Consider the following 25450-nt stretch of genomic DNA (forward strand, 5'->3'; position numbering starts at 1 on the left):
ATTATGACATCGTTAATTTTCAGATTTCTAGGCAGGGGGAGGGGGATTTGGCTGGGGGTGGGAAATCCCAGGGCGCCCCCCCCCTTTGTATGAAACCCTGTTAAGGGACATGAGAACGACGTTTTAGGGGGCTCTGAATATCTTGTAGTGATCATAATTGATGGGACATTGTTTCCCGCGTGTTGAGCACCAATCCCTCTCCTTCTTTAATCTATGGTTTAATTGAGTCAATTGAATGACTCCACACAGTCCACCGATCAATATCGTATAGTGCATAACTTTCTAGACGCTTAATTTTCGCTATTTTCGAGAATCCTCCATGAAAAGACTTAGTTAACGGAAGATATTCAACGTTATTTGACCAAACAGCACAACATGAAATGCTTTTAGACGCGCTTTCCACGAAAATTAAGTGCCTCGAAAATGTCACGGTCATAGTACAATGCAGACTGAACTCATGAAGTAAAGTAACACAAACACAACCACTCGTTTACATCAGCCAACTGATCACAATCTAGTTATACCATGCACGGCTACGATGGCTAATTTACAGTTACCATAATACTATAGCTTAGATACAACTACACTGACTCGTACACTCACCTCTTTTTGTACATCAACAATGGCCCCAGCTTCAAGCAAGAGCTGCACACACTTCTGGTGACCATATAAACTGGCTAACCAGAGAGGGGACTGTCTCCACTGTAATGTAAACGATAACAAAATAGTTATTATAATTATGGATTTGTCCTCATGCATTCACTGGTCCATGCAACACCACACCTATATACGACTGTATATTGTACATACATAGTTTAATAGGCACACATCTGGTACACCCATGAAAGTGATACTCGATCCTCAGGGGCATTAAGGACTGTCCAAATTAAAATGAATTTTGTTATAATGATATTCATACACAAGTGTCATCGCATTGGAATGTTTATCACGTGCGTGGGTGGAAAACATCTGCAATTATTAGTGGGGGTGGAGCTTCGGTCACATGACACTGTACTTAGCTTTCTGAAGTTGACCGTAGCTAGTTGATCGTGTAAAACCCTGAAAAACTATTTGTTGTAAGCTACCTAGTAGTTATTAAAGGCCTTAACTAAGACTATTAGATAGTAGAGAACTTGTTTCCTGCTGCGCAAGACAGAGTGCAACCAAACAAGAATGTTAGGAGGAGATCTCGGGGACAATTCAGGTAAATCTTAGCATGTTGTTTGTGTAGACCATGATTACCTATGAATCTGCTTTTGCGCAGCAGGATTTCATCAGTATATGATATGTACATCAGGATTCCAAGAAAAGATAGGATCTAACTAAGCTGGAACAAATGGTTTTTTTATAATCTAGTTTTACAAGGAAATTTCATGTTAATTGGTCACATGATCTTTTTTTTCATTAAGGAAACTTAAATTATTATGACAAAACAAAATGTGCAATTACTATGTTTAATATTGAATACTTTTTGATATATGTGACGTTGGCTGTTCTTGATTCTGGACGTGCCTTAATACACCTGAGTCTACTTAACGACAACCTCACCACCTGAGATACTATACTGCATGTAACAGTGGAACCATGCTTTACGGCCATCTCTGAATAACTACGATCTGTTACATTATAACAGCCAAAATCAAAGCTCCAGATTGCAGACACGTGTACTTCAGTATAGAGGCGACCCCATAACAGGCAGAAAATTATTGCTGAAATATGTATCATTGGGCATGATCTATGAAAATCTAGCTCTAACTCTAACTTGATCCTATACAAAGCTTGAAGGACATAGAGAGAAACATTGATTTTCTAGTATACAGTCACAATGTTCGCTAAAAGTCAGCCATGAAGCTCTATCCTCTCTGTAAACAATCAGAACCTTACTCCCCATGGCAGGGGCATAGGGAGCTTTGGGGGCTGGAGTCCCCCTTCCTCTGTAGAAGTACCAACATGAGCCTTTCTTCTCAGTGCAAAATCGAGCCTGGGCTACTATAGCAATACATGCAGTACTAGTACAGATTATTGGCACGATTAGCATGTTCAAAAGTAACTTGAGACTGCAGTTCACATGCATGGTGCAGCACTAAGTTAAGCTTCTTCAGCTACATCATGGAAGTGACGTTTATACTGCGTACTGTGCACTAAATAATGCTTTGTTAGGTTAATTTTACAGGGCTTAATAAAATAATGTGTATGTGAGACTAATTTAAAGCTGCCTTAATTGTCACAGACACTGGACCACTATTTCAAAAGGAGTAGTGAGCCTCAAGCAGCTTGCCAAGCTCTAGTGCAATCTGAGTGCTGATGAAGAAGAACCAGTAAAGTAACTGAATAGATATACTACTGCTAGTTAGGCATCGGACATTCAATGTGGAATCATCCATAATTATAATTAAAACCTCTAGCTAGATCTAGCTGTAATCATTTTTGTTATAGCAGGATAAGAGCTGACTTCCTGGAATTGAGTAATTAATTACTAGGTGTGGTTTCTGGTTTAATTACGGCGCGTAGGGGTTCTAGAACTAAGCCTCCCTTCCCATAATTCTGCCTAGGTCCGTTATAATTATAGACACTGTACCATCTGCTCAGGAACTCTCTACAATTTATCTTTCTATTGCCTGAGATCAGCTTTTGAAAATAACCATTCTGAACAAACAGTCACATGCCTAACCAGAGAAAATTGAATTACTGCTTTGCCGTGTTTTGTGGCTGTAGCTTGTTCCTGCAGCCTTTTCAATTCTAAAGAACCATTTAGCAGATCCAAGATTCAAAAATTACGGGCTAAAAAATTAACTCTACAGGTGAATGGCAATATACCTTTAAATTATAACATGAACTATGCAGAATGGCCGTTCCTCAATGGTATTCGTTATAAAGGGTTCCACTGCACAACTAACCTTGTCCAGAGTGTTGACATTAGCTCCAGCTCGAATGAGGACCCTCACCACCTCATCATGTCCATTCTCACTGGCCCAGCAAACGGCAGTTTCGTTATTCTATAAATTAAACAATATAATTGTAACATAATTATAGCTGCAATTAACAGACACGAACAGCCACAGCTCTCATTCTTCTCACCTCATCAGCCTGGTTGGGATCAGCCCCACCGTTCAGTAGCTCCTGAACCACACCCACATTACCAGCCTTGCACGCTTCCAGGAGCGACTGCACGAGTAAAGGGCATCATAGTAATAAATGTCAATTGCCTATGATGTGGGAAACGTGATGAGTAATTAAGAACCTAATTTCGACATGTTAATATAGCACAACTATCGGTCCTGAACGAAAATCTAACCAGTACATGTATATCTTCTAATTTATCAGACATGGTGGAACAAAAGGACCGTGCAATACCCAGCTACAGCAAACACTACTGAGTCAGCAAAATCATCGCCATTTGGCGGATCGTGTCTGTATCTGTATGTTAATACGGGCACTACATGTCAGAGGAGGTACGACAGGGTCAACAGGTTCACTAAAAATTATTGTCTTGCGTTCTTGACTTTGGTACCATTTTTTTCATCTAACAGATAGCGCTTTCGTTGTTTATTTGACTGCTTAGAAGCTTTCTATAACCAGTGCATCAAAACGTATACCCTCTAGCCACAAAAATCTATTTTATGATATCCAAAGAACATCAAGAAACTTGTCTCGGGTGTCTAGGGTGTGATAGTTAATTCACTATGGTAAACTAGTAGCTAGTGGTGCATGGGGAAAAACCGTGGGGCGCGGTGGAAGAGTCAGTTTCCCATGTAATTGACCTTTTGACTGTGTCGTACTTCCGCTGACTACGTTACAAGTGTACATTAGACCATGATTCGTACCAAATGCAGACAAATTTGCCGACTCAGCAGTTCACAATTGTAACATTTTGTTTAGGACCATTGATAGCCTCGATTCCAGGCCGCTCTTCCTCGAAGAGAGGGCCTGGTATCGACTGTTTGCGCATGCGCTAACCATTAGCCAGATACCGGCTAACGCAGGATAACAACGTGTATGCTCAGTAAAACAATGACGTCACAACGAACGGAAGTGGATTGAAGGAAGTAGACAGAAAGTTAGATTGAAGGTTTCTAGCCTATCTGATAGCATTCTGATAGCTACCCGTAGCCTGCTATGCTAACAAAAGACCCACAGCCTGCAACAGTGTGGGATGACAATCATCTGAACGGAGTGAAAGCTGACAATAGCCTAATGGACAGGCCATGCCCATCTAATACTAACTTTGGTGAAAGTCTACTATACTAGCTACTGCTACTGACTCTATCAGAAAGAAAATAGCTGTACATAGCTGTACAACAAAACTACAGCTTTGCTAGCTAGCTGGCTAAATATCTTTGTGTATGACTTTCAATACTTTGTCAGAATATTTTCATGATAAATTCAGTATTATAAGACAGTTTACGGGAACAAATATCCAATAATGTTGCGCATGCGCAAGCAGTCAGTAGCAGGCCTTCTCTTCAGGGGAGGCTAAGCTAGTGAAGGAGGCTAGACCATTGATTGAAATAACTTAAGGTGTATGTTGAAATTAGGCACATTACCGCATAGCAGGTAATTTTCGTGGGGGTTGAATATGAACAACGGTGATTTTCATTTGTTCCATTACATGCACTGCAATGCATGCGTTTCGGTAAAACACGCCTGCATTTTCGTGAGTAAATTTTTGTCGAGGGAAGCTTGCCCAGAAAACATACGAAAATTACCCGTAACCGTCTAATTACAGCGCCACTCTAATAGAAGCGCCAAGTTCACAAAAAAATAATTTATAATTAATTTTTAGTGGCGCTGTATAATTATTAGACGGTATATACCGTTCCCCGTATACTCTGTAGGACAAACCCAAAGTTTTCTTGTTCTATTTGTGCGTCACTGGAAAATCATAATTAATTGTTAGTGGTGCTGTATATTAGACGGTATATACCGTTCACAATTTTTGCAAATCTTATGATTACTGCAAATCTTGAGCAGCTAGTGCTATACACTAGTATAATTATACGTAACATAATTATTAGGAAGTAACCCTCTCCCCCCCACTCACCATTCTGGGATGCCTGTGACACAGCTCTCTGAGTGAGCTGCTCACTTCCTCAACTGCTGGTCTCTCCTCGGGTCGGTCGTGGAGGCAACGAACAACGAGAGGATAAAGAGTGTGATCCTCCCCCATTGTATCGTGAACGGATGTACTTCGTCTCATTAGCTCAAACGTCCCCTCACGTTCGTATTGCGCCCTGTTTGGGTCACTGGTTAGAATTGTGTACACCTTGGGCAAATCCCCAATGAAAGTGTGGATGATGAGATTCCCGAAAGAGAAGATGTCCAGCTTGGTGGTGTAAACGGGATTCTTCACTTGGCTTTCCGGAGACATGTAGATGAGGTGACCCGGATTAGTGGACAAGATGGTGGGCACTGTTGGATCTACGTACCTGGACACGCCCAGGTCTCCAATCTTGGCAGTGAGGTCCTCAGTGAGCAGAACGTTGGGAGCAGTGAGGTCTCGGTGGATGAGGGGAGGGGTCAGAGAGTGAAGGTAGCGAAGGCCCTTAGATACATCATAGAGGATGTGGATTCTAGTGGCAAGGTTTGCCTCGGGATTCTTTTTGACAAAGTCAGCCAGATCAGAATGAAGCCTCTCCATTATCAGACTGATGTCATTCTTGTCACGGCCGTAATGAACTCCCTCAAAGCTGACCACGTTGGGATCATCCAAGCTCTTCAAAATGCGACATTCGTTGCGGAATTTTCTCACAATGAAGTCTCTCTGCTGAGTGGGGGCATGAGGGTAGTAGTTGTCGGCTTGGAGCAAGATATTGTGGAGCTTTTTTGCAATACACTTTTTCCCGTTCACTGTGACTTTGAAGACTATTCCATAGGCCCCAGAACCCACTTTGTTTTCCTCCAGGCCCAGTCCCTCCACCTGGACCACCAGAGCATCCAGATCCACTTCAGACAATTCAGCCATCTTTCACAGAAAAACTTGGATGGATATAAGGAGGGCGTAAACAAGCCATCACACATGCGCAGTTATAGAATTGGAAGCTGACTCCGCATAGCGCATGCTGAGGCTGGGCCGGCTGGACTGAACATTATGAGCTGAATCATGGTACATGGTTTGGTCCTATTTGCTCTTCAAAAGTGGTAAGCCAGTGTTAGAATGATATGCCAATTTACAAGGCATGATACCACACCACAGAATGCATCAACTGTATGAGTTTTATCATATGGTTTTATCAAGCTCATTCACGACCACATGATCGATACGCTTCAAAGATTGTATGGAATGTTGTCAATATTATCCATTCCCACATGTGCCCACAATTTTATGGTAGTGGTATTCAAAGCATTTTTTGGAGACCTCATTTCTAATTCTCCTGATGGGATATAAAAAAAACATTCACCGATTGATGTAATTACAGCGCCACCATAATTACAGCGCCACGTCAGCATTAGCATAATTTTGAGGTCCTAAAAGAAGAGCCTACCGTTGCTGGGATTTTTTTTTTTCTGGCATTTCTAAAAGGCTTGTTTGAGACATCAAGACAATCATCCTGCATCTTTGACTTCCTTCTCGCTTCTGAACATTTGTCTAGGCCATAGACGTCTAGCTACAGTCAATGAATGTTGTTTACGAGTCACTCAGAGTCAAGCTCAATAGCAAGTGAAACTGAGCTAAACCACGGCCATTTTCTCTGCAAATTGTATATACTAGCTGTAGAGCGCCAGCTGGACTGAACTCACTTTTTTGTAATCTAAAAGATGCGCCACTCAGATTTACATCAGTTACGGTATACCGTAATTGTTGTATTATAGCACCATTAGATTCACCAGGAGTAGATTCACCACTCCTGGCGTTGCTCTGTGCCAACACCCTTTAGTATATACGTAGCCAGGGTGTGGCAAAGGGGGTAATTGCCCCCTGGATCTTTACTATTCAGTTCAGGTTAGTGCATCTGATCTAGCTGAGCACCCCATTTTCTTTCAAACCTTGTTGGCCCGGCAATCAAAACGTTTTAGTCTTTAAACTGTGATCTAGACTATAGTTCTTGTGCTTAGCTAAACTAGCTTGCATGTTCTATGCAAATAAAACATCAGGCCACACCCAATTAAGTACAGAAAATTATGATGTTATTATCAAGAGGCGTGGCTTCCGGTCAGAATTTCGATCCTCTGGCTCATCTCTTGCTCTTGATATCTCATATAACTAAACTGCTGACTAGACACACAAATAGCGCAGACTCGGTATATTTACAGCTTTTAATTCTTTTATTCACACGTGATCTCAACATCCTTCCAACCTCCTCTGCATGCCCTCAAAATCAATCAATATAAATTTTGCTAATGATTCGTAAATAACATGACTGTTCTATAATTCTCCTCATGATATTCTGTATATAAGATACATGCCAAATGTGGGCAATTCGGTAAAGTGTTGAATATCCTTGTTATTCAGATACTTGGATGGCTGTTCTCCTGACAACATGAAGCCTGAGGTCAAACTGCACTGTCCATTCTTCTCACTCTGTCAGGCTGTGTTCTGTGTGTTTGTGTTCAGGCGTAAAGGCACTACTGGACTCACCAGATGGTGAGTTACAGATCAATGTACTTTGTGTGTCATTGATATTAGAAAGCCTAAGCCTGGTAGACAAACTACCGTATAGCAGGTATATATATTTACTTTCGGAATGTCTGTTAGAAAAGTTTTGCAGATTTTATTTTCGCAGAATAGCAACCTTTTTGCAGCATGCTATTAAATTCGTGGGTATAATTATGATGTTCGTGGTACATGCTTAATAAGCAAAAACCGTGAACATTTATACCCTCAAACGGTACACGCTATACTGTAGCAGGAGAGCACTCGTACTCATACACTCCTGACAGTAGTTATTATTATTGTTGTGTACAGGATTGAAATTCTCGAGACAGCTCGATTTTGAGAGAGTCATCTCGTCTCAACACAACCCTCTCAAGGTGAGTACAGTTGCCCAGGTTGTGACCTGACTGTGTGCATTGTGTTAGACTTACTCTGTATTGTGTCCATTCCTCACCCCCGGGCCACAATATGTCCACCCACCACACCCACCCACACACTCTCACTCAGGTTGCATGTTTTCCGGTGAGTTTTTTATCAAAGTCAGTGGGAAATTTTCGGTGCAAATTTCGCGTTTTTCGAGGGCAGAGTAATTTATGCGAAAATTAATACATGCACTATATACGGTATAGTAATATACTCAATTATACAATGATTGCACACAAACACAATGACCCAGACCAAGTGTACTCTGTATACGGCTGGAGCTCTCCCCCCTTGTATTTCAAGCCTATACAGTGCAGTATATAGGCTTGAAATACAAGGGGGGAGAGCTCCAGCCCTCCGCCACTGTTGGTGTATAGCTTCACAGCACTAATCTGTACCTGTGTGCAGGAGGTAGCCCTGAAGAACGTCCTGTATCTGACCACATACTGCCCCGCCCTCAGAGACGGTGTCTGGGAGCTCATCTTCCCATCAGACGCTCTCTATCGATGTGAGTATACAGTCTACCCATTGTAAATGCACAGATGTGTTCACTTTCTTCCCCTCCTCGGAGGCTCCAGTTGTGACCCCAGAGGTTAAAGTTCAGCAACAGGAGCAAGCCAACCTCCTCGACTGTTATTTCCCCTTTGACCCCTACTGTCTGAAAAGGTGCTACATGCTTATGTAGTGGATTAGTTCATTAACAGAGAGGTGCCTGTTATTTTACACTTTGGGGGACGGAACATTATTCTTGTACCCGGCCTCTTTGTCAGGACAGAGATTTTATTACAGTTGGTGTCAGCCGCCCTTATTCAGAAACCAGTATCCTTTATCGGAGGTTCCACAGTACGTACTATTAGAGTTGTTGCTATAGCTTAGTTACGATCGAGATATGTAGTCAGTATTGTGAACTGTATCGACTGATCAGAAATTGGTTGTCTTGTAAATGGTCTGTTTTAATTGTTCAGTGGTATCAGTCCATAAATTGCACGACTATAAACTTTGCCATTATTGAGATTGTTTACTTGTTTCACCCAACACAGGTCGTCATTGTACCGTACAGTCACTCTATCAGGAGTGGGAGGAAATGGAAATAGCAGGGGTGAGGAAAATGGTGTAAAAGCTTGTCCCTTTTCAATTAAGTGTGTTACGACTACAGTTATTTACGTGTAGAGACTTATCGCCATGGTTGCTGGTATTTAATTGCATGTACGTCACATGACCGACCATTGGTATATTTTACTAAAACATAATGCCGGCCCTTGTTATCATTTTGAACTATGATCATGCCAAAGACAAGTCATAATAGTTACCAGTTATGCCGATTGTGCAGTAATTATGTAATGTATTTTTCGCCTCCAAGCTGGAAGATGACCACAGCTCTATGGCCTCCTCTTTCCCCAACAGTCTGCCCATGACTACCTCACTGGACTCATCACTACCTTACTCTGTGTCACCATCATAGACTGATCACTTTTTATATTGGATGAAATCATTTTCACTGCTGTTCATTAAACAGGTTGAATATTAAAATTTAATATTTATTGAATACTGTACATGTATAAATTAACAAACGACCACCTCCGAATAAAGGCCAGCTGCTATATAACGGCCAGGCACTCAGGTCCCAAATGAACAGTTCGTGTACAAAACAACCTCTCAACAAAGGCCACCTCTGTGTAAAGGCCAAAACATTGTTCCCCAATGGTGTCCGTTATAGAGGGGTTCCACTGTATATAGCGGGTGAAAATTCGTTGGACAAGCTGACCTCGGAACGCATGCAATGCAGTGCTTGTAATGAAGGAAACTAAATGTAGCTCATGATCACGTAAATCACCGCTGTGCAAGTTCAATTAATGTTTACCCCATGAAAATAGGGTTAGGGTTATAGAGTTTAATTACCCGCTATACGGTACAATGACTCGGAGTGTCACACAGGATTTTAAATAAAAGGGGGATCAAATTTTAGGGGTTTGGAGGCCAGTGTCTTATGTTAATTATAAAAGTACGTAGCTTAATTTCGTGAGGCCAGATAATAATAAGGAATAAGGTCGATTCATGGGTAATTGTATAATGAGAGTACAATAATATTATTATAGCATCATGTATAACTGCACTGGCAGTCTGGCACCTCCAATGCTCGCTCTTAACACCGTCATGATCACTGCATACGTATGTACCTAAGTTTAAAAATGATTGAGATTAGTAATCAATTAACGTATAAACTCTTATACAAAATATTTTTAAAATTACACAGAAGTATAATTACATAATATTACACTGTTTAGGCTGTAACAATTCACAGACTTGAGTGTGTCCATTCGTACGAGCCAGATCGTAGGCAGATTGACCACCCTGCATTGTATGAGCATGACTCAATACAGTACCACATGATGTAATGACTCACCTTGTTCCTGAGGTTGGGGTCAGCTCCACAGGAGAGAAGGTGACGGACAATGGCAGAGTGTCCATTTTTGGCAGCAGACATCAGAGGAGTCCTGTTGAACTGCATTGGGAGAGAATACATGTAATTTATAATGCATGGTATAGACCGACTTAGAAGTTAGTGCAAGTTAATCATGCCATTTCTGGCTTACCTAGGAATGTACCGTATAGCGGGTAATTTTCGGGGGCGGGGGACAAAATATTCGTGGTTCAGCAATATTGAGACATTTCGTGGGTAATATTTTCGTGGTTGGAGCTTGCACTGCAGGTAAAGGTAGGCAAGGTCGCTTCATTCGTGGGTAAAATATTCGTGGTCAGACCTCCAACCACGAAAACCACGAATATTTTGCCCCACGAAAATTACACGCTATACGATATATATGAATAGCAGCATTCTTGCCAAACTCCTAACTAGCTACCTCACTACAAGAACACTACTTTGTGCTTGATCGTGATATTCTTTTGTGATCACATGGACTTTGTGTTGAGTCAATGTATGGACATCTTGTTGAATGCGGTAAATAATACCCTTTTAGTATCTCTTGCGGTAGAAAGAGAAGTTAAATTACATTGCAGATCAGGCATTCCAAGGACAGTGCTAGAGAGAGACCAGCAAATGAAGTGTTTGTTCTGTGTTGATAGAAAGCATGTACAAAGAGTGGTGCACACAGAAAGGGCATGCGAATGAAAATTGTTGCTGAAGATGGAAAAATCCATGCTTCAATGACATTCATAATGCTCTCCAGTTACGCATGAGCGAGACGATTTTAGTCTTATTCACAATTAAAATCCTTTGAGTGTGAGCATGTGCAGTAGATAAATACCATGTGTTCACAATAATTACGCGGTGTGGTTTAGTGAAGAAAAGTAGTTTTATTTAGTGAGTAGGTATCAAGAGCGGATATAATAAGTTTTTCTGTTTCCCTCCAAGAAGTATATGCAGGGAACAACTATACGTCCTTTATCCCAAATCTCAGAACAATTTCGATCACCCAATTTTGCCGCAGGTTATGTATCTGCTGTTCCTTGTATATGGCATTAGAATGTGTTTGATAGTTCAATGACATTGTAATTGTACATGTAACGTTAATGCACAAGAAACAATTCATTTGTATGGTAACTGCATGCTATCAGTGAAATGATATCACAGCTAGGCCACAAGCCTCGAAACGAGGTCGCGGGTGAGGAACGTAGTTTAAGTAAAACCTCACTGTTCGCGAAAATAAGTTTGCGAAATTACGATAATGGGAGAATCAAAGTGGTGCTTAATTAGAAAAGCGCTGTTTCAAAAAATACTGTAGTTCAATCCAGTTGCGCACGTGCAGTCTAAAGAGGTCTGTTTCTACAACCAATGACACATACATACAGTAGCGGTCAATATACAGTTCCCGTTATGTTTATGTACTATGTACGTAGCACGTTAATAAGGAGCAAAAATAAGCGCTGAAAGTATGCTTATGGTACCCTATCACGTACGCTAGCATACGTACAGCGCGTTTATTCGTACTCCTGTGTTTTTGTACCATTTAACAGCTGGATCTCTATACAAACTTTTTGGGTATAATTAAAGAGCTAGTGCATGGTGTGATATGGCTAGCAAGCGTTTTGCTAAGGCTGTTTGTAGATCAAAAGACCCGCAATAACATTATTTTTTGCAATCATAATATTAAAAATTGCTATGATTGGCCAGGGATAAAACACCAAAAGGCATAGAACTAGAGAGTGGACGAGAGCATAACTCTGCTCCGTTACACTCATTCATAAGTACGTTTGTCGCTGGTAGTTTTCTGCATATACAGTCAATACAGTCAATACAAGGACTGTTCGTAGATCTATGTACCGTATTATGTTCTAATTCATTGGACAGCAAAAAATAATTATTTTGAAAATTGTCTGGGTATAATTGGAACATATTTTTATAGAGCACGCGAAGTATCCGGAATAATTATGCAGCTGAATGCAAGCTAGCTAAGTTGATGAGCTGCACTAGCTATCTAATCCTCAAAGCTATCTAACTTGCAGCACTCTTGCTGGCTATAAAGCTACGTTGCTTGGATCGAATGTATCTCAACTTTTCAAGATACCGTAAAGTAGAACATTTGTGCGGGTGCAGATTTTCGTATTTGGCTCCAGAGCCCTCAGCAGAAATGTTCGTGGGTTCTAATATTCGCGTTTCAATGACACCCACCAATAGCTTTGCATGTGAAAATATCGGTGCGTGGGAGTTTTAATTTTTGCATTACTATACTCTACCCTCGAAAAATGTGAACCCACGAAATTTTCCCGTTATACGGTATTGTCCGGATATTAAAAGAGCGTTCACTGTATTAGAACAACGAAAATTGCCCAAAAGTGTCTGGAAGTGTTCGATGAATTAGAAGATATACAGTTACTGTAGTTATTCCTTGTAGAGACTCCAAACGATTATTGAATGAAGTACGTAGATATAATCTTGTGCACATTGCTTAGCATGTGTTATCTCGACAAAAAAAGAGGGGACCATCGCTTTGTGTGCCGTTAATTGTTTCTTAAACGCAAACGCAACGCCGTATGTACTTTGCGGTACAATAAAATTCGACGCACTATCAAAACGGAAATGCTTCAAACGTACTTACATGTGTAGTACGTAAGCGAAACGGGCACTTGGCTTTTACTGTATACATTGTTGTATACATTAGCGTCTATTTGAGCTAAACTTCAAATTCAGGAATCGAAGTAATGAATACAATTATATACACTGACTCGTACACTCACCTCTGTTTGTACATCAACAATGGCCCCAGCTTCAAGCAAGAGCTGCACACACTTCTGGTGACCAGAGAAACTGGCTGTGAAGAGAGGGGAGTCTCCATCCTGTACAGAGTCAAGTGAGGATGAGCAGGTGAACATACGTAATACATCATGTATAGCGAGTCAATTTGGCCCGGAATAAATACGATTTGGCGAATATCTATAGGCAGGGGCTAATCAGTTTATACAAGAAACAGCTAAACCTTTTCTTGACAACTGCTCACTGATCACTTCCTGGTGGGCGTCTTCTCGAAGCAAATTAACCTATGCAGGAACTTTCACTCAAAAGTGGGGTGGGCGTAATCTAGGTAGAGTACGGTATATACAAATTGTACAATGACACAGTTTGGCAAAAATATTTGTAAGCCAGAAATAGCATAACCTGTATGCGCCCAGTACATGCAGAACAGTACACATACCATTTCTGTGTTATGGCATGATGTTCTTAGCTCTCTATGATTACTATATACGGGCATCTAGAATTGAGTGCAAATGTCTTCCAAATAGGTTTGTAGATTAGTGCATGATCACTCTAATTTCAGAGTAACATGACATTATTGAATTGTAGAACACCCTCACCAAGTGTTTGCTTGCCCATTCAAGTGTCATGAGTAATTATGTTATAGTTATAACACGGGCACAAGGGATGTATGGAATATATTGCACTGAAGCACGAGGGCGCCAGCCCCGAGGGCTGAGTGCAATATATTCCATGCAGCCCGAGTGCACGTGTTATAACTAGTTTATATCCCGAGGGCATAGCAACATAACACTGTCCTAGTAACACAATATAAACTGCACAAAAAAAGACAGAGACAACTCTAGACACAGCTCCATCTCTTCTCTCTTCTAGACGCCAGTATATCTGCAGCCTATAAGATTGGCAACCGACGAATGGCTTGACACAAAATTGTTGGAGTTCCAACGCTGAAATCTGCAAAAGAGCCCCACCCCACTTCTGGTGCTGCAAAACAGCCCCGCCCCACCTACTGCTGCATAGAAACAGCCCCACCCCACTACTCAGTGCAGTGAATACATGTTGGTGCTGGTCTACGCTCGGCCTCATAACCAAGCCAAGAAAGCTCCCTTCTACACTGCTGCAAAACAGCTCATGCCCCCAGTAAAAAGAGCCACTTCTAGTGCTACGGTGAAGCAGAATTGACATGCATCACGAGGTTGAGGACTAGGTCGATCTAGGAACACAGAATCTTCCACAAAATGAATCTTGGACAATTTTAAAACCTGCATGGTTGCAAGAAGAAACTCCAGCAGTGCTGAACATTCATTCCTGCATGGCTGGACATACTTTGATACTTGTTATTTCTCATGCGTATTAATTTAATTTTAATTAATTTAAATGCCAGAGGGGCGTTTTGTGGTCAGTGCAATATGACTTTTCAGCAGTGCAATATGCTTCATATTGCACTTGGCAACAACATAGCAACGGGATATAAATACTAATTATGCCTCGGTGCGCATGCGCAAGCGAGGTATATACGGTAGTGTGTTTGTGTGTCTGCATGTGTGTGTGTTCATGATATATCCAATTATGGAGGGGGCTCACTGAACTTTGAAAGGTAGGATAGCTGAACAATCCAGTGTAGGACAAAGGTTGTAGTGGATGAACAATCCAGTGTAGAACGTGGTAGGATGTATGATAGGGTACGATAAGATAGTTGATTTTAGTCACTATTTATTTTCACCTGTTGTACATAGCGATTGAATTTAGTCACTGGTGATCTTGCTTTGCATGTGTTGTTGATTACATTTGAGGCATGCACAGTTTTGGCGAATTTAATTCGGTCATATAGCTAGATACGTATAGCTAGATCCAATAATTACTCCAATTTGCAAGCATAAGACACAATGACAATCTTCTCTGAACAGGAACAGAATCTTGACTTGTATACTTTTCTTTATACCTAGCTACTTTGCCCATGCATTGTATATTCAAGGCCTCAGACGCAGACAGAAAAGACTTAGTTTCTTAATGAGTGGGTGTAATTTCGAGCAAAACTACAGTTTTCGAAATTACATTTGCATGCCCCTTAATTCTGTTTGCACCACTCGTGTACATACTTCATACTTCCTATCAACACAGAACTCTTAATTGGTTGGTCTCTCTCTCTAGCTTAATTACTGTGCTGTTCGGACTGATAGGTTTCTACCAGTCACAGTAGACTCCATCCTCGTTACAAAATAAAATACTTCTCCAACTATATAACTGTAGATACTATTATGGGAGATAGACTCCATCCTTGCTTAATCTTTTCAAACTACAAGTAGATAGATGTGTACTATTATGGGCTAGCTCCAATGAACACATGCATGGAAATAGACTGAGGGGCGCTTGCATTAGTTTCACTAAACCAGTCAATGGATGTTGCAAACGCTCGAATATACACGAGACTATGTGGTACGTTACGTACATGTACCGTATTCTACCGAGATTACGCCCACCCTAATTGCATGCTACAAAGCAGCTACAGGTGGGGTGGGCTTAAAAATAGTTGTTGAAGATGGAAAAATCTATGCTTCAATTACATTCATAACGCTTTCCAATTACGCATGAGCGATTTTAGTCTTATTCGCAATTAAAATCCTTTGAGTTTGAGCATGCGCAGTAGATAAATACCATGTGTTCACAATAATTGCACGGTGTGGTTTAGTGAAGAAAAGCAGTTTTATTAATGAGGAAGATTCTACTCTTTGTTGGTACCAAGAGCGGATATAAAAGTTTTTCTGCTTGCCTCCAAGAAGTATAATTATGCAGGGAACAACTACGTCCTTTAACAAATCTCAGAACAATTTCAATCACCCAATTTTGCAGGTTACATGCTGTTCCTTGTATACCGTAGAAACTGGACTATTAGCGCTTACTCGACTATAAACATCTTTATTTTAAGCGACATTTATTTTTATTACTTTATCTCTCTCTGCGCTCTCTCTCTGCTCTCTGCTCTCTCTCTCTCTCGGAGGAGGAAGAAGCCATAATAATACAATATTGTTCATATAGCATGCATGCACTGAATGCACATAATTATGTTTGTGATACTGTAAGAATTTCTTAATGGGTGAACCCAGGGCAAAGAAGATTAAAGAGTGCCCTGTTTTGAATCACGCACATGCACCGCCTACCGTTTCTAAACAAACGTGGCAATTCCATTAAAGGCACATGCATGTGCATATAATAATGAATGCAAGCGTGTATTTAAATCAATTTTGGAATCTTAAACTGACAGTTTAATCATAGATTGAAGTAGTACATCGATGAGTTGCACAGTCTTAAAGCGTTCTAGGTACATAAAGATCTCATAGCGTGACAAAAGAACGTTTTGTACCTCTAGCTATCTTCACAAAAGTCAAAATTCTTTTCCAATCCAACTGATGCTCACCATTAAGCAGGGTTTCATACAGGATTTTTAGCTGGGAGGGGGAAACGTTTAATTAAGGGAGGTCGGAGGGTCCTCTCCCGGAAAATTTTTTGAGAAATGGTTATCTGAGGTGCAATTTGGGTTTTTTGAGTGCTTCAAAACATACATTACTATTTACTAGTCTATAGTTTTATTGATGAGATTGTAGACATTGTAAGGAGAAAAGTCATACATTTTTATTATGACATCATTAATTTTCAGATTTCTAGGGGGGGGGGGGGGGAGGGAATTTGGCTGCTTGTTTCTGCAGCCTTTTCAAATCTAAAGAACCATTTAGCAGAGTCCTAAGGTTCAAAATTACGGGCTAAAATTAACTCTACAGGTGAGCGGCAATTAACACTTTAAATTATAACATAAACTATGCAGAACGGCCTTTCCCCAATGGTATTCGTTATAAAGTGTTCCACTGCACAACTAACCTTGTCTAGAGTGTTGACATTAGCTCCAGCTCGAATAAGGACCCTCACCACCTCATCATGTCCATTGTAACTGGCCCAGCAAACAACAGTTGTGTTATTCTACGAATGAAACAATGTACATTGTAACATAATTATAGCTGCAATTAACAGACACAAACACTCATTTTTCTCACCTCATCAGCCTGGTTGGGATCAGCCCCACCGTCCAGTAGCTCCTGTATCGACTGTTTGCGCATGCGCCACATAATCCCCAGAAACTGGGGACTCTGGATATCATCGTATAATGCTCAGTAAAACCATGACGTCACAACGAACGGAAGTGGGTTGAAGAAAGTGGAGAAGAAGGTTTCTAACCAGTGTGATAGCATTCTAATAGCTACCCTTAGCCTGCTATGTTAACAAAGAACTCACAGCCTGCAACAGTGTGGATGGCAATCGTCTGAACGAAGGGAAGGCTGACAATAGCCTATATGGACAGGCCACGCCCATCTGACACTAACCTTGGTGAAAGTCTACATGTAGACTCTATCAGAAGAAATAGTATGCTGTAATCAAACGTACAGCTCTGTCTCTAGCTAGCTAGCTATATAGCTAGCTAGCTATATAGCTCTGTGTATGTAGTGTTCTTTGTGTGTATATGTTATTCAGGATATTTTTCGGGTAAAATGTCAGTTTAATGGAAACATTACGGGGAAATTATCCAATAATTTTGCGAAACAGTAGTCAGTAGCAGGCCTCCTTTTTGAGGCCTTGTGAAGGAGGCTATATATACTCCTGATAGAAGTCATTATGTACTCATTAGAATGCTTTACCTATAGTTTCATTGTAGATAGTACATCTCCTTTTAGTTTTAAACAGAAATTGCATTGGCTATTTAATACTTAGCTGCGGCACTCACTGTAATCATACATTGTTAAGTCTTGTTTAATTTTTAATTGAGCGCCAAGTAAATCCTGAAATTATTGGCGCTTAGGTAAATTAGAAAATAAGATTATAACGCGGCCTGTAATCGAGGCTCTACATACAACTGATCTATGATAGCCTCGTAGAAATACGACAGCTACTAGTACTCTTGCTAAGCGCAACTCTAATAATATTAATATTATAATCATGCTCCAAACTGGAATTATAGTTTTTTTCTTATTTTGTGCCCCACTGGAAAATCATGTTGTAATTAGAAAAACGGTATATATACCATAATATACTCTATAGGACAAACCCAAAGTTTTTGCAAATCTTATAATTTACTGCAATTATGGAAGCAGCTAGCTCTATAAGTATGTATATATACTTACATGTGCTGACAATTACATTTCCCTGTGGATACACTAGTATATACGTAACATAGGAAGTAATTAACCCTCTCTCTCGCACTCACCATTCTGGGGTGCCTGTGACCCAGCTCTCTGAGTGAGCTCCTCACTTCCTCAACTGCTGGTCTCTGCTCTGGTCGGTCGTGGAGGCAACGAACAGCGAGAGGATAAAGGGCGTGGTTCTCCCCCATTTGAACATGGACAGATGTGTTTCGTCTCATCAGCTCCATCTTCCACTCACGCTTGTACACTGCTTCATTAGGATCATTATCAAGAATTCTGTACACCTTAGGCAAGTCCCCGATGACAGTGTGGATGATGAGATTCCCGAAAGAGAAGATGTCCAGCTTGGTAGTGTAAACGGGATTCTCCACTTGGCTTTCCGGAGACATGTAGATGAGGTGTCCCGGATTAGTGGACAAGATGGTGGGCACTGTTGGATCCACATACCTGGACACGCCCAGGTCTCCGATCTTGGCAGTGAGGTCCTCAGTGAGCAGGATGTTGGGAGCAGTGAGATCTCGGTGGATGAGGGGAGGGGTCAGAGAGTGAAGGTAGCGAAGGCCCTTAGATACATCGTAAAGAATGTGGATTCTAGTGGCAAGGTTTGTGCTGGGATTCTTCTTGACAAAGTCGGCCAGGTCAGAATGAAGCCTCTCCATTATCAGACTGATGTCATTCTTGTCATGGCCGTAATGGACTCCCTCAAAGCTGACCACGTTGGGATCATCCAAACTCTTCAGAATGCAACACTCCTTGCGGAATTTTCTCACAATGAACTCCCTCTGCTGAGTGGGGGCATGAGGGTAGTAGTTGTCAGCTTGGAGCAAGATATTGTGAAGTTTCTTTGCAATACACTTTTTTCCGTTGACTGTGACTTTGAAGACTATTCCATAGGCCCCAGAGCCCACTTTGTTTTCTTCCAGGCCCAGTCCCTCCACCTGGACCACTAGAGCATCCAGATCCACTTCAGACATTTCAGCCATCTTGCAAGGATCTAGGAAGGGCGGTGCTTGATGAAAAAATGGCATGCTCAGCTGTGACTCATGTGAAAGAACAAGCCTTGCCATAACGTACCTTGCTGGTGCTCTGGGTTCTGGTTTGCTCGAACGGAATCGTCATCTTTTAATTTAAGAAGTATGAAGAAGATATTAATTTCTAGATCTATAAAGAGTTGTAAATGAACATTAATTATTGTTCATTAATTTTTTCTACACTGCAGATTGAGTGCATCATCATGATCGATCACACAAGTACAAATAATTATACAAGGCCGCCATGATAATGTGTTAAAAAGTGTATGGCAGTTTTCAATACCGTATAGTGAGCAGGTAATTTTTACGTGGTAAAATATTGTTTTATACATCAGGTGATTTTCAATTTTCGTTTGCTTCATTGCATGCACTGTATTGCATGTTTTCCGGTAGGTTTTTCGGATTCAGCTTTCCCACTAAACCCACGGAAATTACTGTATTAACATATTGACGGGAAATTTTCGGTGCAAAATTTGCGTTTTAAGTTCGAGGCAGAGTAATTTAATATACATGTACTGGGATAAACTCCCACACACCAGTACTTCTTCGCATGCAAAGTTATTGGTGGGTGTGGTTTCCTTGCTTTGAAGCGCGAATATTTGAACCCACGGACATTCCTGCTGAGGGCTCTGGAGCCAAATAGCAAAATGTGCACCAGCGAAAATTTCTCGCTATAGTAATCAAAAATCTTAAAAATTATTTTATTCGTTCAATTATTTTACCTGTCGCACATAATTGTAAACTTTTTGATTAAGAAATTATTGCACACAAACACAGACTGTTACCTCCTCCAGAGATTCTCATGGTTCAACAATGATCCAGACACTGTCCAGCTGTACATTGACTATACCTGGCCAACCTCATCTCCGCTCAGACCTTCTATCTCAAGAGCACACTCACTTTGCTCTTACAACAGCTATGGATACCAACTAACCCAGCTAGTGTGAGCTGTAACATCCACCAGGCTATGGACACCATTCTACAGTTAGTACCCACGGCTCCGTCAGTGCTCATGCCACTCCTCATCAAGAACTATCCCTTCAAAGGGAGGGGACCAGACATTCAAGTGAGCTGCTACTGTATTCTGAGATACAAGGTTGTGGCATGTAACTGCTTTGGTCAGAAGCGTAGAAAATAATTTCCATTGCATGGAAGCCACGCGTATTATATGATGTGTGAACATCTGTTCTAGTCTCGTGGACCAGCCGATATATTATCAGGGTCTGGGTCCGCGAGACTACATCTGTTCAGGGCAGCATGGATGCTCTACTCTATTACAAAAGGCTAGCTAGATAAATCATTCTGCTAGACAGTTACATGCAAGCTATAGTCTCATGAATCAGTCGCACTTAGAATGTCCGTCTGAGCACTTTGGTCATGACTTTTTTGGCCAGGTCGGAATTCCGGCCTGACCAATCAGATCAAGGATTGACAAAATTAAAGGAAATAAAGAATGACGAGAAGTGTATGCGTTTATACAGTAGGACGCATATATAGCTAGCCGCTAATCAGCCTAACAGCCTAACAGTAGTTAGCCAGTCAAAGAGCAATAGTAAGTTGAGTTGACTGCACAATAGTGCTGTGCAACCTTTTCTTGTTCTTTTAGCAACGTTCTTGGAGCAAGCCAAACAAAAATTCATAGCTGCTAGTCAAGCGTTCGCGGTTGACCTTTTGCATGCGTTAAATTCTTTTGGTTTTGACACTGACGTAATGACAATTAACATTCCATTATGGAATGACCTCTATACTAAAGTGCTCAGACGGACATTCTAAGTGCGGCTGATTCATGAGACTATGCAAGCTAAACCTATATATGTATAGGCGGGGGAGAGCTCCAGCCCTTCGCCATTGTTGGTGAATAGCTTCACAGCACTAATCTGTACCTGCACTAATCTGTACCTGTGTGCAGGAGATAGCCCTGAAGAACGTCCTGTATCTGACCACATATACTGCCCTGCCCTCAGAGACGGTGTCTGGGAGCTCATCTTCCATCAGGTGCTCTCTATCGATGTGAGTACAATCTACTCGTTGTAAATGCACAGATGTGTTCACTCTATTCCCCTCCTCAAAGGTTGACATCCCCCGTCTTGAGGAGCACGGAGTGGTCAGTGATGATGCTGATGGTACTCAATTCCATGTTAAAGTAGACACTGAACATGATCCCAGTTACAACAAGGAGGGGTTGAACCTTGAACCATCGTACAGTCATGTCCAGGTGATGAGTAACGAGAGTGCTGAAAAAATGGACGTTATGATGACTGTGTTATTGGACCACCTCCACTCACTCTGCTACAATGATGGTGTGTCTATAATGTGGTGTACCGTATTGTACAACTATAGTGTCATAAGTTGGCATACATTGTAGTCTATAGTTGACTGTTCACAATGCCCCATATAATTAGTATTGTCCACTACTGTAACAGGTGCTTCTTGTGGATCTAGCCAGGAACTTCCTCACACTACTGCTCAAGGTAACGGACTATACGAGGGTCTGTTCATGCTCAGTAATGGTATCCCACTCTTGCTGCAGATATGTGATCGAATGGTCCTTCCCACCCATGCATGTTCCCACGTCCAGTTCCTCCTCTTCAGACTCACCATTCTACACGAGGTGAGGGGGAGGGTTGTATATGTTCAGCTGTGTAGGTGTATGGTTGTTGTGTATTCAAGAGTATAATTATAATTATATGTGTGTACACTTGTGAGTGAGATCTTTACACATTTTGCTAGTGTCTTATAGTTAAATTTCTTTCAGTCGTTCCCGGGTATCTTCCTGGATTTCCTGTGGGAAAAGGTGTGAACTCCTGTCCAACTAATTAAATATAGAGATCATAATTATATAACCTCTCTCTATATTTTTGTCCAGTTTCAAGATTTCAACACTCCTGCTGTACTGAGACAAACCTGTGCGGCCTATATTGCTAGCTACATCGCCAGATCAAAGTTCATTCCCATGACGATGGCCAAACTGTGTCTAAGCATCATGATGCGTCAAATTCATGAGTAAGTTCATGTACTTTTAAACATTTTAAAAACAACCGAGCCCAACTTATGTAAAAGTCATGGACAAATTGATCTGCATAATTATGTTACTGGAAAACCCAATACATGACAGATGTTATATACAGATGTATATCGCTACACTGAGCTGTACATGTGCATTTATCCCTCCCCTCAAATCAATCAATATTGATTTTGGTAAGGGTTCGTAAATGCCAAATGTGGCAATTCATCACAATGTCCGTGTTATGCAGATACTTGGATAGCTGTTCCCCTGACAACATGAAACCAGAGGTCAAACTTCACGGTCCATTCTTCTCACTCTGTCAGGCTGTGTTCTACGTGTTTGTGTTTAGGCATAAGGCACTACTGGACTCACCAGACGGTGAGTTACAGATCAATGGTTGTGTCAGGAGTTCCCCAGGGTTCGGTGCTGGGACCTCTTCTTTTCCTAATCTATATAAATGACATCGATCTACATCAAAATGAAGGAAGTCTCTTGCTCTATGCTGATGATCTTCTTCTTTACCATCCTATTCAATCTCCTGAAGATTATATAAAATTGCAAGGAGATATTGATCAACTCCAAGCATGGTCTGAAAGAAATGTACTCTTGTTTAACCAAAGCAAGTGTAAATACATGACTATATCAAGAAAATTCAGCCCACCACTTCCCAACATGTGTCTCAATATCAGTGGACGTCCCCTACTTAAAGTTGACCACTACAAGTACCTTGGCGTGTGGATCTCTCACGACCTCTCACGGTCAAAACACATAGAAGAAATGTGCAGAAATGCCTGCAAGCAGGTTGGTATAATTTACCGACAGTTCTATGGCCACTCGTCACTAGAATGTTTAAGACAACTCTACATCTCCCTTGTGAGATCAAAACTGGAATATGCTGCCCCTGTTTGGGATCCACACCAAAAAACAAATTCTCACAAAATAGAAAAAGTACAAAAGTTTGCCCTTAAAATCTGCACAAAACTTTGGAATATGGACTACGACTCCCTATTAGATACTGTGGACCTATCGTCCCTTTCTACAAGAAGATTGTACCTGAAGCTATCATACCTTTACCAGGTAATAAATGGTAACTTTAAATTCCCTGATCCACCACTGAGTATGCCCTCTCAATCTAAGAAGCACAAAAAATATACAGTTTGAAAGACCAATTTGCAGAACAATTGCATATGCGAACTCTTTTTTCCCAAAAGCAATATCTGTGTGGAATGAATTACCACTGGAGCTGCAGGAAAGTACATCGATTTTGTCATTTAAGAGAAATGTACTCTGTCACTTGTATTAGAATAATATTAGTCTTTATTTTTAATTTGTACTCGCTATTGTAAGTAATATATACAGGGCACACATTAGGTTAGCGTAATATGCTACTAGTGTATCCATGCATTTTGCAGAATTATTATAAAAAAAAAAAAATGATAGTAGAAATTTGTATTTACACACCCTCACACCACTAGCTGGTAGACTTCAGAAACGAGTTTGTTTTATAATTACATTTTTGTATTTACAGGATTGAAATTCTCGAGACAGCTCAATTTTGAGAGAGTCATCTCCTCTCGACTCAACCCTCTCAAGGTGAGTACAGTTACCCAGGTTGTGATCTGACTGTACATTGTGTTAGACTTACTCTGTATTGTGTCCATTCCTCACCCTCACAATCTGTCCACCCACCACACCCCCACACACTCAGGTGTGCCTCCCGACAGTAGTGGAAGTGTTTGCCTCCATCACCAACCATCACGAGATAGTGTTCTGCTACTCCATCTTGGAACAGAACAAACGACTCATTCTCTCGACTCCAGTTGTGATTCCAGAAGTTAAGGTTCAGCAACAGGAGCAAGCCAACCTCCTCGACTGTTATTTCCCCTTTGACCCCTACTGTCTGAAAAGGTGTTACAATAGTTAATACTTAATAACAGAGAGGTGCATGTTATTTGTACGTTAAGTACACAGAAACACTTTCCTTTACCCAGCCTCTTTGTCAAGACAAAAATTTTCATTACGGTTAGTGTCGACCGCCCTTATTCAGAAACCATTATCCTTTATCAGAGGTTCCACAGTACAAGTGGAAGAGTTTTTATGCCTCGGTGCACATGCGCAAGCAAGTAGTGTGTGTGTGTACACGGTGCGCATGTGCAAGCAAGGTATAATTAAGGTATAATTATGGTAGTGTGTTTGTGTGTGTGTTTGTGTAGACTGCTACAGCTGCTCAAGAATCAGTAAGTGCAAGTAAGAGTTTCTATAGGCTTCTAGTCATGTTTTCCTGAGTAGATTTGCAAAATAATGCTTCGTTCTCGAGTTATGCCTAGTTTTGAGGCTGGATGGCGTGTCCTTAGAGGGCCGCCTTCTAATTGGAGGTAAAAAAAAACGCTTTTCCAGCCTCCTAATACGACCACCTTTACCAGCATAATGCGACGCCTTAATAAGAGATTAATACGGTAGTAGCCTTATGTTGTGTAGCTTTGGCACCTCCACCAAGGTATCAGCATGTACATGTACCTGCGGTGGTTTTATTACTACCGTACCCTCGTGAAAATCTTGAATCAACGTCCATCCTCTCTTTTGCTTTGAAGTCTTGCACAAGGGTATTTTGGCTCGATTCAATATACGCCCACACAGAATAAAGAGTTTGAGAATGCGTAATAGCTAAATACCACATGTACACTAGTGAAGAAAGCAAGTTTTTAGGTATTACTATACTCTTTGCTGGACCAAGCAAGATCAGACATAATTATAAGCTTCGGGACCTATTTAATTTGCCCTTGATGATGTATATATGTAGGGAACAGCTAGTCCTATAATATGCAGAGAGAAAGGGAACAATTAACACAAATCTGCATGCACCCAGGCCAATTTTGCAGATTACCTTGCCTTGGTTTTCTGAAAGTACCTGATAGCTCTGTAAGAGTATGAGCTACCATTCTTCAGGAAGTTCCTGCTGCTACATCTGACGAGCAACGAGTTCATTCCTTATATCAT

General features: G+C 41.1%; 5 protein-coding genes and 2 long non-coding RNA genes across 14 annotated transcripts in view; 4 read left to right on the forward strand and 3 right to left on the reverse strand.

Moving 5' to 3' along the window:
* Positions 1-25450, forward strand: part of LOC135350774 (RNA polymerase I-specific transcription initiation factor RRN3-like) — a 55656-nt gene that overhangs the window by 27469 nt on the left and 2737 nt on the right. The gene's annotated exons all lie outside the window — the stretch shown is intronic.
* Positions 1-25450, reverse strand: part of LOC135350761 (serine/threonine-protein phosphatase 6 regulatory ankyrin repeat subunit B-like) — a 248755-nt gene that overhangs the window by 20867 nt on the left and 202438 nt on the right. The window lies entirely within an intron of this gene.
* LOC135350829 (uncharacterized) lies at positions 900-1505 on the forward strand. The gene is made up of 2 exons (XR_010399289.1): positions 900-1204; positions 1268-1505. It is a non-coding gene; the product is annotated as an uncharacterized LOC135350829 (long non-coding RNA).
* On the forward strand, positions 6030-8633 carry LOC135350831 (uncharacterized). 2 transcript variants are annotated; one of them, XR_010399290.1, is made up of 5 exons: positions 6030-6138; positions 7451-7582; positions 7904-7968; positions 8423-8522; positions 8593-8633. It is a non-coding gene; the product is annotated as an uncharacterized LOC135350831 (long non-coding RNA). The 2 variants fall into 2 exon arrangements; XR_010399291.1 differs by having other exon boundaries at positions 8586-8625.
* LOC135350778 (uncharacterized) overlaps positions 9962-25450 on the reverse strand; it is a 52880-nt gene continuing 37391 nt past the window's right edge. Inside the window, exons 3-7 of one of the 2 annotated variants that reach the window (XM_064549611.1) lie at positions 17100-17198; positions 13211-13309; positions 10419-10517; positions 10291-10366; positions 9962-10191 (exon numbers count right to left, since the gene is read on the reverse strand). In XM_064549611.1, coding sequence (XP_064405681.1) covers positions 9977-10191; positions 10291-10366; positions 10419-10517; positions 13211-13309; positions 17100-17198 — 588 coding nt within the window. In that variant the 3' untranslated portion in view covers positions 9962-9976. The remainder of the gene's footprint in view (positions 10192-10290; positions 10367-10418; positions 10518-13210; positions 13310-17099; positions 17199-25450) is intronic. The other variant, XM_064549612.1, reaches the window with a different exon arrangement.
* On the reverse strand, positions 18376-19398 carry LOC135350808 (uncharacterized). Its single transcript, XM_064549649.1, has one exon. It carries the CDS (start codon positions 19396-19398, stop codon positions 18391-18393), a length of 1008 nt encoding a protein of 335 aa, XP_064405719.1. The 3' UTR covers positions 18376-18390.
* LOC135350820 (RNA polymerase I-specific transcription initiation factor RRN3-like) overlaps positions 19424-25450 on the forward strand; it is a 46977-nt gene continuing 40950 nt past the window's right edge. The window contains exons 1-12 of one of the 6 annotated variants that reach the window (XM_064549668.1): positions 19424-19549; positions 19635-19743; positions 20224-20512; positions 21356-21456; positions 21518-21748; positions 21870-21917; positions 21977-22057; positions 22202-22240; positions 22313-22449; positions 22701-22831; positions 23982-24046; positions 24162-24361. In XM_064549668.1, coding sequence (XP_064405738.1) covers positions 21665-21748; positions 21870-21917; positions 21977-22057; positions 22202-22240; positions 22313-22449; positions 22701-22831; positions 23982-24046; positions 24162-24361 — 785 coding nt within the window. In that variant the 5' untranslated portion in view covers positions 19424-19549; positions 19635-19743; positions 20224-20512; positions 21356-21456; positions 21518-21664. Of the gene's footprint in view, positions 19550-19634; positions 19744-20223; positions 20543-21355; positions 21457-21517; positions 21749-21869; positions 21918-21976; positions 22058-22201; positions 22241-22312; positions 22450-22479; positions 22645-22700; positions 22832-23981; positions 24047-24161; positions 24362-25450 lie in introns of those variants that run through there. The other 5 variants (XM_064549669.1, XM_064549667.1, XM_064549670.1 and 2 more) reach the window with 5 other exon arrangements.

The sequence above is a fragment of the Halichondria panicea genome, chromosome 17, assembly GCF_963675165.1.
Source record: "Halichondria panicea chromosome 17, odHalPani1.1, whole genome shotgun sequence".
Lineage (NCBI taxonomy): Eukaryota > Metazoa > Porifera > Demospongiae > Suberitida > Halichondriidae > Halichondria > Halichondria panicea.